Source organism: Dunckerocampus dactyliophorus, chromosome 11 (genome assembly GCF_027744805.1).
Source record: "Dunckerocampus dactyliophorus isolate RoL2022-P2 chromosome 11, RoL_Ddac_1.1, whole genome shotgun sequence".
NCBI classification, from domain to species: Eukaryota; Metazoa; Chordata; class Actinopteri; order Syngnathiformes; family Syngnathidae; genus Dunckerocampus; species Dunckerocampus dactyliophorus.
In genome coordinates, this window is record NC_072829.1 from 7,918,451 (window position 1) to 7,936,259 (window position 17,809).

Here is a 17,809-nt window from a genome sequence, read left to right on the forward strand (position 1 = left end):
CCTTTCTGTTTTCAGCTACGCCGAGAATGACGTCTTCAATGAAGGTAATAGTAACCTTAAATGTTTATTTATCCCTTTCGTTCATCATTCATGTGTATTTATATGCATTGTGAATTGTTTTCTGCATGTAAAACTATAATTGTAAAACTATAAAAACATGTTTTGTGTTAACATATTTGGCTTTCTGGAATGGACTAAGTGGATTTACATTATTTCTTAAGGGAAAAATTAATTCGGTTAACATCAATTTCATTTAGAGTTAGACCTTCTGAAACAAAGTAATGACGCTAACCAAGGTTCCACTGTATTTTAATTTGATTAGATTAGGTTAGATAGAACTGTATCGATTCCTTGGGCGTGTGCCCTCAGTGACATTAGGGTTCCAGTAGCAGCAACGTTGTATGCAGTATACAGGACAGTAATAATAGTGGCACAGCATGCAGAGTAAAAATAGAAAAAAATAAAGTAATATCAAAAACCACTGTAAAAATACAACAAAAAAAAACAAAACCTAAATTATTGCACATTGTGGTGGAAAAACAGTGTAATTAGTGGCATAAGTAACAAACTGTTGTACTTGAGACGCTGTCTTGTCTCACGTGTGACCAATAAATGTCAGCAAGAATGAAAGTTATCTAGCTGACGTTGAACATCGCTGCAAGTCCAACCCTGAGCAACAGTTCCACCAAAGGTGTGTCTCACGTTTGGCTTCCATCAAAACAGCACAATCAGTTTAATATTAACTCCAGTTATCAACTCATAAAGTGGAGCGTTGGTACTCGGAAGCAACCACTCCTTGTTTGTCTGCGCCAAATGGGCCAACCCCTTTTATATGAATGTTTACACTCCTTTTGCTCTCATACAGTGTGTCTACATCATGACGGCATACGTTTTATTCATGGAAGTGTTTTTGTACAGCATGTTTCTGGGGAGTTTTAACGTTGCTGCTTTCAACCTGGACACCCAGAGTGTCGTGGAGAGAACTGGAGCCCAGGGCAGCCTCTTTGGGTTTTCTATTGCCTTCCACCAGCAGCTGAACCCTGCCAAAAAGAACCTGTAAGTAATTGTAGGGAATGTGATGATATATAATGTAAGATACAGTATCTCTCAGAAGTCAGTACTCATCTTACATTTCAGGAATCATTTTTCTGAAAGTGCATTGCCTCAAGGGACAATACTAAAGAAAGTAAACGTATACTTTTGAAAAGTCAGTGTACAGCTTGTATGGCAGGATTGATTTGCCTTCCATCTATCCACCTTCTTCCGCTTATCCGGGTCACGGGACAGCAGCCTAAGCAGGGAAGTCCAGATTGCAGATCTTGAGGCGTTCCCAGGGCAGGTGGTTGATGGTTGAGCCACCTCATCTGGCTCCTCTCAATGTGGAGGAGCAGCAGTTCTACTCTGACTTTCTCTCAGATGACAGTGCTTCTCACTTTATCTCTAAGGGAGAGCCCAGTTAGTGTACAGAGAAAACTTATTTCGGCCACGTCTACCTGCAATCTTGTCCTTTCAGTCACTCCCCAAAGATCATGACCACGGGTGAGGATAGCAGTGTACTGTAGCTGGACTGGTAAATTGAGAGCTTTGCTTTTTTGCTCAGCTCCCTTTTCACCACAACTGACTGCCTGTCAATCTCGAGTTCCACTGTTGCCTCACTTGTGAATAGGGTTGGGCATCGAGCCTTGAGCATTGATGAGCACCCGGCCTAACATTCCGATTCTCCCGAGATTGTTTGATTACTAGTTTTGATGCCCAGTCTCACGGACCGGAAGAAATAGCCGCAAGCACCATAGAAGAAGAAGCGGGTGCAAAGTTTGGCTTAACTTCATAAAAAAAAAAAATTTAAAAAGAGAGGTTGGCTCAGAGCAACATTTGCGACACAATGACATCATGCAAAGGAGGTAGAAATAACAGAGCGCCCCGTCTTTGACGTGCTACATCATACTATATCGAATCAGGGAAGTCAAGGAATAAATAACGTCTGTCTCATACGAATGTTCCAGAGGATGCTCACTGATGTGGAAGTTCGGTGTAAATAAAGGACGAGAGCCACGACACTAAGAAGCAAGTTTATTCATCTACACAAACGATTTTAAATATTAATGTTTATCATGTTTATCATTTACTAACAAGTGTGAATATGAGAAAATTCTCCCATTTCCTGAGCTCGATAAAGTCCTTAAAATTCTCCTGGGGGATTGTTATTACCTACCAAGTGAATCATCCCAACGCTTTTACTGTAATTGATAAGAACATTAAGCCACATTTAACATAGTTTAGAGCTTTAATATTCACATCTTTGTGATGAAAAGTGTCACTCTCACTTCTCCCCTTCACGGGGATAACTGCATAATTTTCCTCCAAACTGCACCAACAAGTTTGTTTCGCTCCCGTCTTCCGGAAGCAATCGGCACATGCGCAGTTACATGGAATAGTCCATTACATCAGAAGGTAGGGGGAGAAGTCGAAGTGCTCATAATAGTGAATGATGTAGTTTTAAGCACCTGAATTAAGACTAAAACAGTAAATTGAAGACTAAAACTTTAAATTGAAGAAAAAAATCAATAATCAGTTTTTATGAGACGTTTGGGGGCCCCTGAAAATCTCGAGGTCCCAGGCAATTGCCTGTGTTTGCACAATGGTAAGTCCGCCCCTGCCTACTGGTGGTAGTGTCAGGTTCTGAGGCTGCATGATTGTTGCCGGCACTGGGGATCTCCCTTGGGGAACTGGGCCATATGGCAGTTTTCCAACATGATAAGAGGGAAGGTGAAGATGATGGCATGGCCTCGTATGTTTCCTCCAAATGTGAACTCAATTGAGCACCTGTGGGGCATCCTTTAGCTATCTAACATGCACCAGTGAGGTCATCACACAGGGGTGGAAGAAGAAGTGTCCAGAGACAACCTTTGCAGCTCTGGTGAATTCCATGGCCAAGAGTATTAAGTCAGTGCTGGATAACAATGGTGCCCACACTAAATATTGACACCAAGGACACAATTTTGTTTGATCACTGTGAGGTATACTACTTGTGTTGCCAGCTATTCAGACAACAATGGCTGGGTGCTGACTCATTTTCCGTGAACAATAAATCTACACTGTGATACAAGCTACAGTATACACTACTCTAAAAAAATAATCATGTATTTATGGTATTGTCCCTTGAGAAGACAAAGATAAAAGGCTTGCTGAGATGTGAGGGGTGTACACACTTTTGTCAAATACTGTATGTCTTCCAATGCATGTTTGCCTTCAGATTGCTGGTAGGAGCCCCACAATCAAAGCATCCATACCTGGGGAATGTTACAGGCGTCGTCTATCAGTGTGAACTTAGTGCATCTTCCCAGCAATGTCAGCCCATTGACTTTAAACATGAAGGTTTGTTTGACATTTTATATCTGTTATATATGACAGATAGTGTGTCTCTAAAACTGCATATATTGCAGAGTTCCTTGAGAGCAGTGGTATAAATGGCCAGTGGATGGGAGTGAGAGTAACGAGCCAAGGTCCTGGTAAAAATGTCATGGTAAGGAAGACATTCCCATTCTCAGACCTCCTAGCTCTCGCCCGGATCCTTCTGGGAATCTTAACCATTCGCCTCTTTTTTACACAGAAATCAAAGTAAACACCTTCCAAACACAACATCCAATATTTTTCTCTTCCAGACTTGTGCTCATCGGTATCAGCAGTGGAGCCCAAGTCCAGGCCTTTACATCCCTCACCTGGTGACAGGCCAGTGTTACATTCTGGCAGACAGCCTGCAGGTCGGGAATGAGGACAGGACATGGAGGAGGGTGGTTTGCGATTCCGAACACCTGACAAGACGTCAGAAAGACCACGAGTGGTTTGCATATTGCCAACAGGGTCACGGTGCATCTTTTGCAAAGGACAACAGGTCCCTGGTCTTTGGCGCTCCGGGCGCTTATCAGTGGAAAGGTCAGTGAAAGTGTTATTAGTCTTTAAAAAAAACCTTGGCTAGCATCATTTATTCATTCCAGAAGGTTAGACTCTAACCGAAATGGACGTTAACCGAATTTAATTTCCTATAGGAAATCTTGTAAATACAATTAAGTGTTCCAGAAACCCAAAAATGTAAACACAAAACAACTTTTTGCAGTTTTGGAATCATAGTTTGATCTTGCTGTCACATCATGCCTTTGAACAGTCACGTCTTCAGTGAAGGTAAAAGTAACCTCAAAAGTTCATTTATCCCTTTCATTCATCAGTTATATGCATTTACAATTCTTTTATGCATGAAAAACTATAATGGTAAAACTATAAAAATTTATTTTGTGTTAACATCTTTGAGAGTTAATTGCTGATGACATTATAGAAGGGTGACGTAACTTCCGGTTCTCATTGCCGTTTTGTTTAGCTAGCTAATAGGATGTTAACAAGGAAGGACGTTATGTCATAAAAGATACATTAAGAACACAGTTGGACTAACGCAGTGTATTAACAACACGACAAGACACACACCATATTGTACGCTAACCGGAGAATCCACGCAAACGGAGGCAAAATCGTGGTGTAAATTTTTTACATTAACCAAAAAACACACTAACCAGGGTGGACGCTAACCGGGGTTCCACTGAATGTTGATACTAGTTCCAGTACTGATGACTGTTTCCTCCAACATTCGTAACAATCGCTCCTTAAAGGGATAGTTCGGATTTTTTGACATGAAGTTTTATGACATCCCCATCAACAGTGTACTACATCAATGGTGACTTACCCCCGCTTGGTCCCGTGAGCCAAGTTCTGGTCGGAGATCCGTGACAAGGAACGTAGTTCCGCTTAGTTGCTGGGGCCATTTAAGTAAAGAGTTTAGCTTCTCCAAACAATATGCGTACAAAAGAGTAATACATTTGCATCACAACAACAAATCCTCAAAAAATCAGACCTCACAAATCACTCTGCGTTATATTTGTCTCGCGTTGTATTCGATTTGTGAGGTCTAATTTTTTTTTAGGAGGCATTTTTGTGATGCAAATGCACTACTCTTTTCAACGCATCTTGTTTTGAGAAGTCAAACTCTGTACTTACAGTAAATGGCCCCAGCAACTAAGCGGACCTACGTCCTCGTCATGGATCTCCGACCAGAACCAAACTCCAGGGACCAATCCAGCGTAAAAACTAAGCCAAAACTAAGAACGCTAAATGAATAGGACTTTCACCGTAAATGAATGGAAAAGAGTGTAATACAGAGCAGAAAGTCCACCATGATGGTGATCAAGAGAGATGGGCGGGGCTACTGCAGAAATATGACCTCCATGTAGATGTCAGTAAAAACCTGAGCAACAGTATGAAAGAAACTTTTTCCTTCTTCAGTTTACTTTTTTCCATCCTTTCAGTGTTACCAGCGTTTAACAATCAACATACAAAATAATACTTATAGAGGTAAATAACGTATATTAACGTATATATGTATTTACAAAATGCAACATTTATTTCAGTAATGGAATTGTTAATGTATTTGATAGACTGTAACGTAAATCATCATCATCACTGACTTGTCATTAATTCAAATAATGACCCAGCGAAACAAAGTAGCTTAAAGCTATATTGTGTGGGATGACACTTTAAGTCTTGGCCACTGTCCTGTTTATTTACAACAACCAGTGTTACAAATCTACGCCATTTTTATCACACATACATGTCCTTGTTTTTGGGGAATTTGAAAAAAAGGAACAATCTGTTCTTTTGGATTAGAAGAATTAATTCTGCTCACCATCATGGCGTACTACTGAAGTGGATGCCGACTTATGCCGACAGTATTATTCATTTCTTGTGTCTGTGGCCAAAACCATTCATGTGATTAACTCGCTGTGGCGATCCATGACAGGGAAAAAGCCAAAAGTGACAAAAAAAAATGTTTTCTTTCAAAAGGAATTGTGCGAATGGAGCTGCTGGACAACCTGGACATCTCAAGTGAGGATACTCGAGAAACTGGCGATATCGACCGCTTTGACTCCAAACTCATTCCTCTCCACAGAGATAGCTACCTGGGTGAGTGGGAGAAGAAGAAGACGTTATATTCCTGTTAGACATTAATATTCACAGTTTTATGTTCCTTCTAGGATTCTCCACTGACTCTGGGATGGCCCTCCTCAGGAGAGGTGAGCTTACTATCGTATCAGGAGCACCCAGAGGAGGATACAGCGGTCAGGTGATCTTTCTTAAGGCGGACCTTTCAGCAAGAAGAAGCTTGTCTGTAGAGTTGGTCCTCTCTGGTCCTGGGCTGGCCTCCTCCTTTGGATACGACGTCACTGTGGTGGATCTCAACAGTGACGGGTTGGTTTGTCACTTTGAGTTTTTCCAATTATTTACCCTGGAATATAAAACATTTCATTTCAATGCAATAAACCACAGGTGTCAAACACAAGGCCCGGGGGCCAGATGTGGCCCGCCACATCATTTTATGCGGCCCGCGAAACCTTTGGAATAATGCATGTCAATAATGCACTTCACCTCTGCCCTTCTAAATGTATCTGATCTGTCATTTTGACAGAAAAATTGTACTGCACGAGGTTCTTCTAAACGTCAGTATTATCTAATCATGCAGCAAGATATTCCAAGCATTTTTCAAAAATACATACTTGAATGTCTGCTTCTCACCATGACATTCTCACTTCACTTCTCATTTCGAAGCAAGTTATCCATCAGTTTGTTAGTAAAAATATAATAATCTAATGCACAGGCAACTGTGTAATAACATTATGAGGTTATATTCATATTTAGATTCATAAAAACTGACAGTTGCAAGTGGCCCTCTGAGGGCAGCCGTAACTGCGATGTGGCCCTCAATGAAAATGAGTTTGACACCCCTGCAATAAACCCTTTGAAATGTGCTATAAAGTCACTAATATGTTTGCCCGAACCTGTGAATTCCTTTAGATTGACTTTGTATCACTACGTTTTAGTGTTAACTGTAACAAAATATTAATTTTCAAACCAGGTGGGACGACCTCGTCGTGGGAGCGCCGGAATTCTTTGTTAAAGATGGTTTGATCGGAGGAGCGGTCTACGTCTTCATCAACAACAGAGGGAAAAACTGGGAGAAGATTAATCCCATTCAACTCCTCGGGCGTAAAGATTCTATGTTTGGACTTGCAGTGGAAAACATTGGAGATGTCAATCAAGATGGATATGGAGGTGACCGCATACTACAACCACAATAATAGACAAACATTCGTCCCTCGATTATAGTGTATAATTGGTTCCAGTCCTGACCGTGATAAATTAATTTCTGGAATAAAGGATTTAATGTTTATAAATGGAATATTTTTGTAGTTAGAGCACAGAAAACCTGTTTATGACTTTCTAAATACAGTATACGGTTTTAACATTATTCGAGCCCTGTAGACATGAAATAACACCCCATAGTCACCTTTACACTCCTATTATTCATTTTTTACACCACATTGCCCAACTCTTATGCTGCAGGGACTCGAGACGGCCGATAGCTAGCGAGCTAACTAGTTAGCCTTTTTCTGGTATTTCTTCTGAATATAACAAGCTAAAACCTAACCATTTCGACACAGAATACGAGGATAACTTTGTTTCACTCTATCATGTTGGGCATGTCATGGCTGACTTTATGACTTCATGCAGCGTTAAGGTAATGTAATGTAACGTAATGTCTCAATGTTTTGTGTCATTAGTGACCAGAATATTACATATCACTTGTATTTCAACATGTTTTGACTACTAATAGGCCACAGTCTACCACGGGAGCAATAATCGAACTGCGATATTGCGAGGGACTGAGGGATTGTACTGATGATCACAATTGAACACTGAAGTCCAAATTTGTGCTATTACCCACTTTTGATGCTTTATATTTGTAATATTTTCATTAATCTGTATATGTATTAAATATTACACAAATCTCATTCTGACAGACATTGCTGTGGGTGCACCTTATGACGGGTCTGGTCGAGTGTACCTCTACTGTGGATCATCAAGCGGCATCAATAAAAAGGCAGCACAGGTGAGCTTTAGGGTCACGTTTGTGGAAAATATCTCTACAATTCTCCATCATTCTCCATCAATGATCTATAGTATGAATGGTTTCTTTACTCACAGGTGCTCTCGCCAGGGTCTAAAAAAGTCACTTTGTTTGGATATTCTCTGTCCGGTAACTTGGATATCGATGGTAATCAATACCCCGATTTGGCAGTTGGGTCACTCTCGGATACAGTCTTTGTTTACAGGTAACGGCAGGGGTGTCCAAACATTTTCCACCAAGGGCCACATACAGGAAAATTGAAAGATGCAGAGGCTATTTTGACACACTTTGTACATTAGAGATATTAACAACAATCCAAGGTACAGTGCTTAGAGGGATTTATTAGACCACCTGTCATAAAAAGGAAATAACTAATATTTCTTTTAATATTTCAAAAGTTAAAAAGGTTATTGTTATTTATTGGGTAAAACCAAATACATACAAACACATTTCTATAGTGTTTATGTTGATTTTATGTTGACGATAATAATAAGTAAATACAAATTATAATGCACGTTACTCGTTCTTCAGGGGCTTTTTTTTAAAAAACAATACAAAAAAGCCTAAAGAAGGCATGATATATATTTAAAAACAAACTATGTGTTAGCTTTGGGTTATAGGTGGTATTTTTAGTCTTATTAGTACCAAAATGTATACGTACTTTTTTTCTCATTACGTTATACCTTTTTGCTGTTTTTTCAACTCTTACAATGCCATCCATGCATTTTCTATGCCTGTGCTCAGGAGGGTCACGGGGTATGCTGGAGCCTATCCCAGCTGACTCTGGGCGGGAGGCAGGGTACACCCTGGACTGTTCGCCAGCCAATCGCAGGGCACATATAGACAAACAACCACTAACACTGACATTCATACCTATCGACAATTTAGAGTCCAATTCTTATAGTTGTTTTTTTTTTTTAATTATCTTAGGTTTTTTGTATCATTTTGTAAAAAAAATAATAATAATTGTTTTAAAAAGGCTGCAAAGAAGAATAAAAGAATATCTTAAAATTGTCTAAAAAAAATGTTGTCAATATTATCGAATATCAACAATAATTTGTAGGACGATTATAGAAAGTCTATAATTGTGACAGGCCTACTTTCACCTTTACGCCCCTAAAATTCCTACTTTTGTCCATAATTCAAAATTTTCCATGACTTAATTTGAAATGAATGGAGAATTGTGACTAGTTCCACATTTCTCAATCGATTAAAACCATTCAAACATCAGAATGTTCAGCTCATTTAGGACATGTTAGCGGTTCACTTTTACATTCTAAAAATCCTGCTTTTTTCTATAATTACACATTTTTCATGACAAATTTCCCAATTAAATTGAGAATTGTTACTTGTTCCACATTTCTCTCCCAATTCAAACCATTCCAAGGTCAAAATGTTCAGCTCATTCACAACATTTTATTTTTTGACATTCCAACAATTCCTACTTTTTTTTGTAATTACACAGTTTCCAAGCCAGATAATGCCATTCAAATGCGACAAATATGAAAGGATTGTGTGTGTATTTCAGAGCAAGGCCAGTGGTCAGCATCAGCAGCACTCTAACAGTCACACCAAATGAGATAGACGTGGAAGAGTGTGATAGACGCACATGGTAAGATGCCCACAAACAAAACTCATAAGAGAATATATCAGTTTTCACCATTTCTTTTTCTCTCCATGGCAGTTATTTTGCGGCGCAGGCATGTTTTAGCTACACAGCACACCCAGCATCCTTCAACCCCAAACTGGGTAAGTTTTGTCATTTTTAATGAATACTTGATAGAATGTGTACAGTTTCTGCTGAACCCCAGATTCTGTTCACTCTTTCACTGTATAAAGTAAAAATATTCTTTTTTGCCTTTAAACATAACTGAAGTTAGCTGATAGTATGGCAATATGGACATGGGACACGATGAATGGACAGACTCTGGTATGGAGGAGAACTGTACCACACAACTTTATATGTAGCTCAGGTCATTACTAGACAGCAATGGATGACAGCCAAAGAGTGACAGAGGATCTGGTACCATACTGTTATACCCCTAATTAAAAGTGTGGCATATTTATTACTTTCAGCGATATGACCCTGTTTTACTTGATGTAGAGTTTTGTGTGTTTGTGTGTGCGTGTGTGTGCGCACATGTGTGTGTGTTCAACTGCTCCTCCGCAGCAATCAGCTACTCATTTGAAGCTGATGTAGAGAAGCGGAAATCCAGACTTCCACCTCGTGTGGACTTTATGGGTCTGTCTCAGGGGACACTGGAGGTGCCTGGTCAGGGGAGGAAAGTCTGTGCCAACACCAATCTTCGACTTGTGGTACTGCCCAGGATACCCTTGTGTTTTTTGTGCTTTACTCTACTTTCACCTATTGCGAATGATATTTGATTGACTGATATGAGGTAGATATGGTTAAAGATCATTTCAATACCTCAGTGATTAGTAGTGATTCCCTACGAATGTCTGACAGTTTTGTCTGTTATCTGCAGCGGGGCATGAGAGACAAGCTGCACAGTATCACTGTCTCTGCAAGTCGGTCTCTGACGGGCTCCAGTCAGGCGGTGAGGATAGGTTTTCCAAATAACTCTCCTGTACTCAATCTATACCAGGAAAAAAGAGCAGTCTCAGAGGTATGAATATCCATGTGGGGGCTCCAGCTAGTTTCAATGTCCTCAAAGACAATTTACTGCTTTGATTTGTTAGATAAACTTCATCAACAAGGGCTGTGGCAGTGACAACGTTTGCCAAAGTAACCTGAAGCTGCAGTACAGGTTCTGTTCCAAGAAAACTCTAAATCATCAAGATGTTTTCACATCGCTAGCCAGGTGAGGCGAGGAACTCAAAGTGCATCAAGAGAGCAATGTCCTTTACCCTTGAGTCCTTTCTAGAGAGGACGGTGTTGCAGTCATCACTCCTTCTGGTGAGGACGTCGCCTTGGAGATAACTGTGACCAACATGGACGGGGAGGATGCACACCAGAGTCACATGCTCATCAAGTTACCTGACCTTCTTCACTACTCCTCTGTTTTCTACACCTCAACATCCGTAAGTGAACTCTTCAGTGACATAGACCAGTGGTCCCCAAACCCTGGGCCGTGGCCCACCGGGCTGTGGGTCATTTGGTGCCGGGCCGCACAGAAAGAAAAAATAATTTCCATTATTTCTTTTTTTTATGTTTTATTTTGAAAAGTGGCTGGATTCTCTCTGTTACATCCGTCTCACTTGACGCATGTCTATTGTGCGTGTGTTAACTTCATCTCATGCCGCACAGATAGACTACTACTGTATTTTTACCATTTTCCTTTCACCTCATATTTGGTCTCAAATGCTCATACTATGTGGGAATGCATAAAGGTAAGTTTTGATGACTTATTGAGTGCTAATTTGCACATTTGTCTCAAGTGAATTTATGCTAGCACACTGCCTTTTACCACACACGTCAAACAGCGATGTAATAATCTCTCTGGAAAAACTTGGCTGGAACTTGAACTGGTGGATGGTGGGTCGGCATTCATTTTGTGCTTTTAATGTTATTCATGTCTTAGTTTTACACAATACATAATAAATAAGATCAATTAGATCGCTATAATGTACGACCCCTCCCCCCCCCCTCCCCCCCAAAATAATATAATAATAATAATAATAACAAGCTGTTTTACTTTTGGGTAGAAAAATCGCCTTCATGAAAATCCATTCATGGAATATAAAAGAATACAAAAGAAAAGAAAATGCCACATTTCCTGGAATATCTTCCATTGCCCTGAAGAATTCCATCCATCTTATACGCCGCTTATCCTCACTAGGGTGGTGAGAGGCGGGGTACACCCTGGATGGGTTGCCAGCCAATCGCAGGGCACATATAGACAAACAATCATTCACACTCACATTCATACCTATGGACAATGTAGAGTCACCAATTCACCTAACCTTCCAGATCGCCTGTCTGTGTGGCTAACCTGCTAACCACTAGGCCACTGTGCAGCCCTCCTGAAGAATTCATTCAATTTATTTGCATTTACAGACTTCCCTCGCCACATTGTGGTTCGAACTTCATTATTATTTTTCAAACATATCTTAATTAGTAAATCATGCTGTTTTGTGGTTGAATACAGCCTGTAGTAAAAAAATGCATAGTTAAGCAAAGCATTTTTTTGCCTAAATTAAGCATCTTCAAGCAAAAAAACGGCTAAATGAATTAAAATACAAATATAACACATTCAGAAGATGCAAATTATGATATGTCATACTTTACACAGGTCACTAAGTGTCAGTAATGTTATTGTAATGTTTTGTGAGAAACACAAGCGGGTGAGACACACGAGACAAACAGGCTTTTATTGTAGGTTTGAATTATCTCACAACAGATACAGTAATAATAACTTAATAATAGTCATAATAATAACACAGGCTACTGTTGCAGCCGTAGCCCACACCAGGCTAAAACTCAACTCCAAACCCCTGACGTCACTTCCTGTCCTCCACCCTGTCTACGACTATATTTGATTTATAAATCAGGAATCCTACTTCGAGAAAATTCACTTACCATAGTCGGGTCTGGAACCAGTTAACTAGGATAAACGAGGGATTACTGTATTGAATTTAAATGTGTTTGTTTGTCAGCAGATGTATGGAACACATTTTGTGGCGTTCTCTCTTCCTTCAATTTGGATCAGGTGATTATCACTTCAGCTTTCATCGGGCTAGATTTTATTGAAATTTATTTTGTGGGACGTCTCAGGTTTCTTTCAAATTGGTGAAAAATGCTGTTACAGCATGTGGAATGTTTAAATTGTTTTATTTTGGACAATAGAGCCGCACGGTGGTCTAGTGGTTAGCACGTTGGCCAACACAGTAACAGCTTGGAGATCGGGAAGACCTGGGTTTGATTCTCCCCTGGGCATTTCTGTGTGGAGTTTGCATGTTCTCCCCGTGTGCGCGTGGGTTTTCTCCGGGTACTCCGGGATTCCTCCCACATTCCAAAAACATGCATGTTAGGTTAATTGGAGACTCTAAATTGCCCATAGGTATGAATGTGAGTGTGAATGGTTGTTTGTCTATATGTGCCCTGCGATTGGCTGGCGACCAGTCCAGGGTGTACCCCGCCTGTCGCCCGAAGTCAGCTGGGATAAGCTCCAGCATGCCCCCGCGACCCTAATGAGGAAGAAGCGGTATAGAAAATGGATGGATGGATTTTAGACAATCTGTATGGACTGTTGTTATGTGTTTCCAGGAATCACAGGTGTCATGCTCTGCCAATGAGAAGGGGTCAGTGATTGATTGTGAGCTGGGTAACCCTCTCCGGAGAGATGCACAGGTAAGTGTCAGTCTTTAAATTTGTTTGTTGGCATCCTAATGTTATGCATATACAGGAGGTCCACGGTTACGACAGCAATGTAAGTCTTATACCCAAGCTAAAGCTAAATTAACACTCTCACTGTACACAGAACACATGAAGGATATATAAAATACAGTAATAAATAGATTTATTAAATACAAAAATTAAATGAAACAGTAATAATGACGATTCCTTACCTTTATCCATGTGATTTTCACACTGGAAGGAGCGTTGCAAGGGAGGAAGAGACAGGCTTTTTGGGAGGAGGAAGTCTCAATAATGATACTACTCCACTGCTTAGTTATCACCGTCCATTTTTATAGGAGCAGAACTTTTCACAGGTTTAAAGATACCATCTTTATTCATCCATTATTAATTATTGTTGTGCTGAGGTAATACATTATAAAAAAAAAAAAATGAATCCTTGTCTTTTAAATTGTACACAATTTGTGCAAAATGTTTATGTGCTATAGAGTCAGAAATCACTAGTTGAATTCCTACTCATAAAATAAATGTATATTTGTATTGTATACGTTGGCTATTTGCCTTTCAGGCTACATTTTATGTCATGCTGACGACAACCGGCATCTCATTGAGCACAAAATCTGTCAATATCACACTACAACTTCAGACGTAAGTGTTTTGGGCATAAAGTTGCAGATGAGCATGTTGTTTGCGACTGTAAATAATGTTAGCATTCTGCAATTATTGTGCTGCAGAACAAGTGTGCAGACCTTAGAAGCGGTTGAGGCTACAGCCAAAGTGGTTTTCAAACTGGGGCTGCAAATATACGGGTAAGCTACAGTATGCATGTATGTACACAGTACACCACATTACCCGAAGTTGAATGAGATCCAATACAAGAGCTGCTATAATGCTATATAAACTGAATTTAACTGAATGTCACACATGTAGAACATCTGCAGAACGCATATTCATAACAGTGTCAGGCAGGCCTCCCCCAGGTGGCGCCAGAAGACTTCAAAGGAGGCACAGCAGCTTGAGAAAATTTTTAAAAAACACACTGCTCAATCAATACCTCTCTGATTGAGCATATTCGTGTTTGTCAAGGTGGGGGTTTTTTATACAACTTGGAGCCTAATATAATGTCCAGGTGTACCTAATGTTCTGATACACAGTATGCTGCATTTTTTTTATTTGTTGAATAGGTTAGTTGTATCTGGAAATGACACAAAAAGTGGCAAAAGACTTTAAACAGTTTTGCTTTTTTAATTATCATAATAAAAAACACAATTTTCTACAGTTTTTTTTTTGCCACTTTCTTGTGTCATAAGAGGCACATCGAACAAACTCAGTTTACTTCTAAATATACACAGCATATAAATCCTTTTCAGCTTTACTGTATATATGTAATTGTTTCTTAGGCTTGCCAGGCCATCTCAAGTGTCAGTCAGTCAAAGGGTAATGAGTGAAAGAGCCATAAAAACAGTGGATGATGTTGGAGCTGCCATTCAATATGAATTTAAGGTAACGTGCTGTTTATCAAAATGCATTTAATTCTTTTTCTTAGCTTGTGTTCAAGTCTAAATTAGTTATTACTATTACTGTACTAACAGATAACAAATATGGGCCGATCTCTAAAGTCATTTGCCAATGCATCCCTGGATATTGATTGGCCAAAAGAGAATTCCGATGGGAAACGGCTGCTGTACTTGACTCACATCACCAGTGCAGGAGTGTATTTTGGCTCCTGCTCACCCACCGACCAAATCGATCCTCTTAAGCAAGTAAAGGTGATCCAGATTTCTGTCTTTTATTTTTATTATTATTTGGTCACGTGGATTGACCAATTTGGCCTGAAGGGATGGCGTGGTGCCTCAAGGCAGAGGCGCGAGGCAGAATATGACGCACTCTCCACTGATGGATTCCCATTCCTTCCACTAAGAAGGAAATATAAAACCCTGGTGAGAAATCCTACTTGAATCTTGAATATGGCAGTGATTGTACTATTTTGTAACCTTTTGACCTCCTCAGACATGCTCTGATGGACTCAAGTGCGTGCTGTTACGCTGCCCTCTAGTGGGATTGGACAATACTGCATTAGTTGTTCTACATGCCCGCCTATGGAACGACACTCTCACACAGGTGCTCAGTTTAAATGCATCTCATAACAGACAATCTTGTAAAATGTCTCAGATGATTTTACTGGACAAAACCATTCATTTGTATTATGTTTCCTAGGATTACAGCTCTTTCAATTACTTGGACATTGTTGTGGATGCCGCTCTCAGTCTAAGCAACTCTCCTGAGAACATTGGACTCAAGGAAGAAAAGCCTCAGACCAAGGTAAAAGACACGCTCCGACGAGTTGTCCCATAGGAAATAACATGCAGATGAATTCATGCTAACACTTTACAATAAGGTACACAAAATTACAGTAGTTAATAAGGAACGAACCTACCTAACCCTAACCCTAACCACTACTCATTAGTTCCTGATTAGTTCTTCATTAGTTCCTCAGTAACTACTTAAAATTGATGTCCCTTAATTCCTCAGTAACTACTCATTAGTTCATCATTAGTGCTTCATTAGTTCCTCAGTAACTAGTCTAAATGTATATATGTGCCTTAGTCATTAGTTCCTGATTAGTTCTTCATTAGTTCCTCAGTAGCTACTTAAAATTGATCTGCCTTAGTTCCTCAGTACCTACTCATTAGTTCATCATGAGTGCTTCATTAGTTCCTCAGTAACTAGTCTAAATTTATGTGCCTCAGTCATTAGTTCCTGATTAGTTCTTCATTAGTTCCTCAGTAACGACTGTATTTTTGTGTATCTCATTGTGAAGTGTGACCGAATTCATTCCTGGCTCATTATAAACCTTTATTAACTGTACAGGCAAGATTTTAAATAACATTTTAACATTCTTAATGGTCATACAAGTGCAAAAAGAAAGAGTTAACCACTGTACCATAAAACTAAAACACAGTCAAATGTAACAAATGTACCCTTCATATTTCAGCATCTTACTTTAGGGACAATAGTATAAAAATTTAACTACAATATCCCTTACAGTAGTCAGTGTACAGCATGGATACAGAAGCTGTATAGATTTACTAGCCGCTGAAAATGTGTCAACACACAGCGATTATTGTCTCAATAGCTGGCAAAACAAGCAAGTAGCAAGATAATTGTGTCTTCCCTGTAGTCAAGGTTAGTGGTAGCACATTGTCTGGGGCTTCACGAAGGCTGCTAGCACTAGGGAGCTGCGGTTCATTGAGAGAAAGATGGATTGTGATATTGTGAAGCAAAGCATGATTCCCTCCCTTGGGAAACAGTTTTCCAACATGATAAGGAGCTCAGACACACCTCCCAGATGATAAGTGTCTTCCTGAGGAAGGGGAATACTTGTATGATGGAGTGGACAAGTATGTCTCTTCAAGATCTGAACTCCTTTGAGCATCTATAGGGGCATCCTCAAATAAAAGAAAGAAAGGATGGTGAGTGCAAGGTGTGTAACATCCACATGGAGGAGTGGAAGAGGGTTCTGGTAGCAACTCTGGTCCATGCCCAAGAGGCTTAAGGCAGTGCTACATAACAGTGGTTCTCACACTAAATAATCAAACCAAGGACACCATTTGGGCATGTTCTCTGCAAAGTTTATAGTAGATGTGCACTATGTGTAGGGTTTACAATTTTTTTTATACTGTAACCCTATATTATGCCTCTCACAGTTATTAAACATATTTTAGATTCAGTTTTACACATTAAGAAACAATTAGAGGCATACAGTATGCAATATTGTACTTACAAAACATGCTGTTGCACAACATTAAGTCTTGTCAAAGCATCTTCATGATGGAAAATGATGACTGAATGGACTTGTGAGACAACTCTCTCTGCTGAATTCATAGCTGCAGCACTCATTTTCCCCTGCAGATACCGCCATCAAACCATTTTATTTTTTACCTTAAAAAACAAGCTATTTACCAATTCAAGCTGAGAAAAGAAATACCTGAATATGCGGGGATGCACTTGTGTTGCCAGCTATTTAGACAACAATAATGGCTGTATGTTGACTTATTTTCAGTGGATAGTAAATCTATACTCCTATACCAGCTCTACACTGACTACTCTAAATCAGTGGTCCCCAACCCCCGGGCCGCGGCCCGGTACCGGGCCGTGGGTCATTTGGTACCGGGGCGCACAGAAAGAAAAATAATTTCCATTATTTAATTTTTGTTTATGTTTTATTTTGAAAAGTGGCCGGATTCTCTCTGTTACATCCGTCTCACTTGCCGCTTGTCCATTGTGCGTGTGCTAACTTTATCTCATGCCGCACAGATAGACTACTACTGTATTTTTACCATTTTTCCTGTCACCTCATATATGGTCTCAAATGCTGTGTGGGAATGCATAAAGTAATGCATAAAGGTAAGTTTTGATGACTTATTGAGTGCTAATGTGCATACAGTATTTGCCTAAAGTGAATTCATGCTAGCGCACTGCCT

The 17,809-nt window shown here is 39.8% G+C and overlaps 1 protein-coding gene across 1 annotated transcript in view; it reads left to right on the plus strand.

Annotated features, from left to right (window-relative positions):
- The window catches only part of LOC129190225 (integrin alpha-6-like), an 18,870-nt gene continuing 1,061 nt past the window's right edge, over nt 1-17,809 (plus strand). Inside the window, exons 1-24 of the mRNA XM_054792731.1 lie at nt 1-44; nt 919-1,056; nt 3,254-3,375; nt 3,444-3,523; nt 3,663-3,933; nt 5,887-6,006; nt 6,078-6,291; nt 6,956-7,152; nt 7,902-7,990; nt 8,086-8,213; nt 9,537-9,620; nt 9,693-9,757; nt 10,179-10,324; nt 10,495-10,635; nt 10,709-10,830; nt 10,894-11,050; nt 13,236-13,319; nt 13,894-13,973; nt 14,060-14,134; nt 14,726-14,828; nt 14,918-15,094; nt 15,164-15,265; nt 15,336-15,446; nt 15,543-15,647. Coding sequence (XP_054648706.1) covers nt 920-1,056; nt 3,254-3,375; nt 3,444-3,523; nt 3,663-3,933; nt 5,887-6,006; nt 6,078-6,291; nt 6,956-7,152; nt 7,902-7,990; nt 8,086-8,213; nt 9,537-9,620; nt 9,693-9,757; nt 10,179-10,324; nt 10,495-10,635; nt 10,709-10,830; nt 10,894-11,050; nt 13,236-13,319; nt 13,894-13,973; nt 14,060-14,134; nt 14,726-14,828; nt 14,918-15,094; nt 15,164-15,265; nt 15,336-15,446; nt 15,543-15,647 — 2,910 coding nt within the window. The 5' untranslated portion in view covers nt 1-44; nt 919. The remainder of the gene's footprint in view (nt 45-918; nt 1,057-3,253; nt 3,376-3,443; nt 3,524-3,662; nt 3,934-5,886; nt 6,007-6,077; nt 6,292-6,955; nt 7,153-7,901; nt 7,991-8,085; nt 8,214-9,536; nt 9,621-9,692; nt 9,758-10,178; nt 10,325-10,494; nt 10,636-10,708; nt 10,831-10,893; nt 11,051-13,235; nt 13,320-13,893; nt 13,974-14,059; nt 14,135-14,725; nt 14,829-14,917; nt 15,095-15,163; nt 15,266-15,335; nt 15,447-15,542; nt 15,648-17,809) is intronic.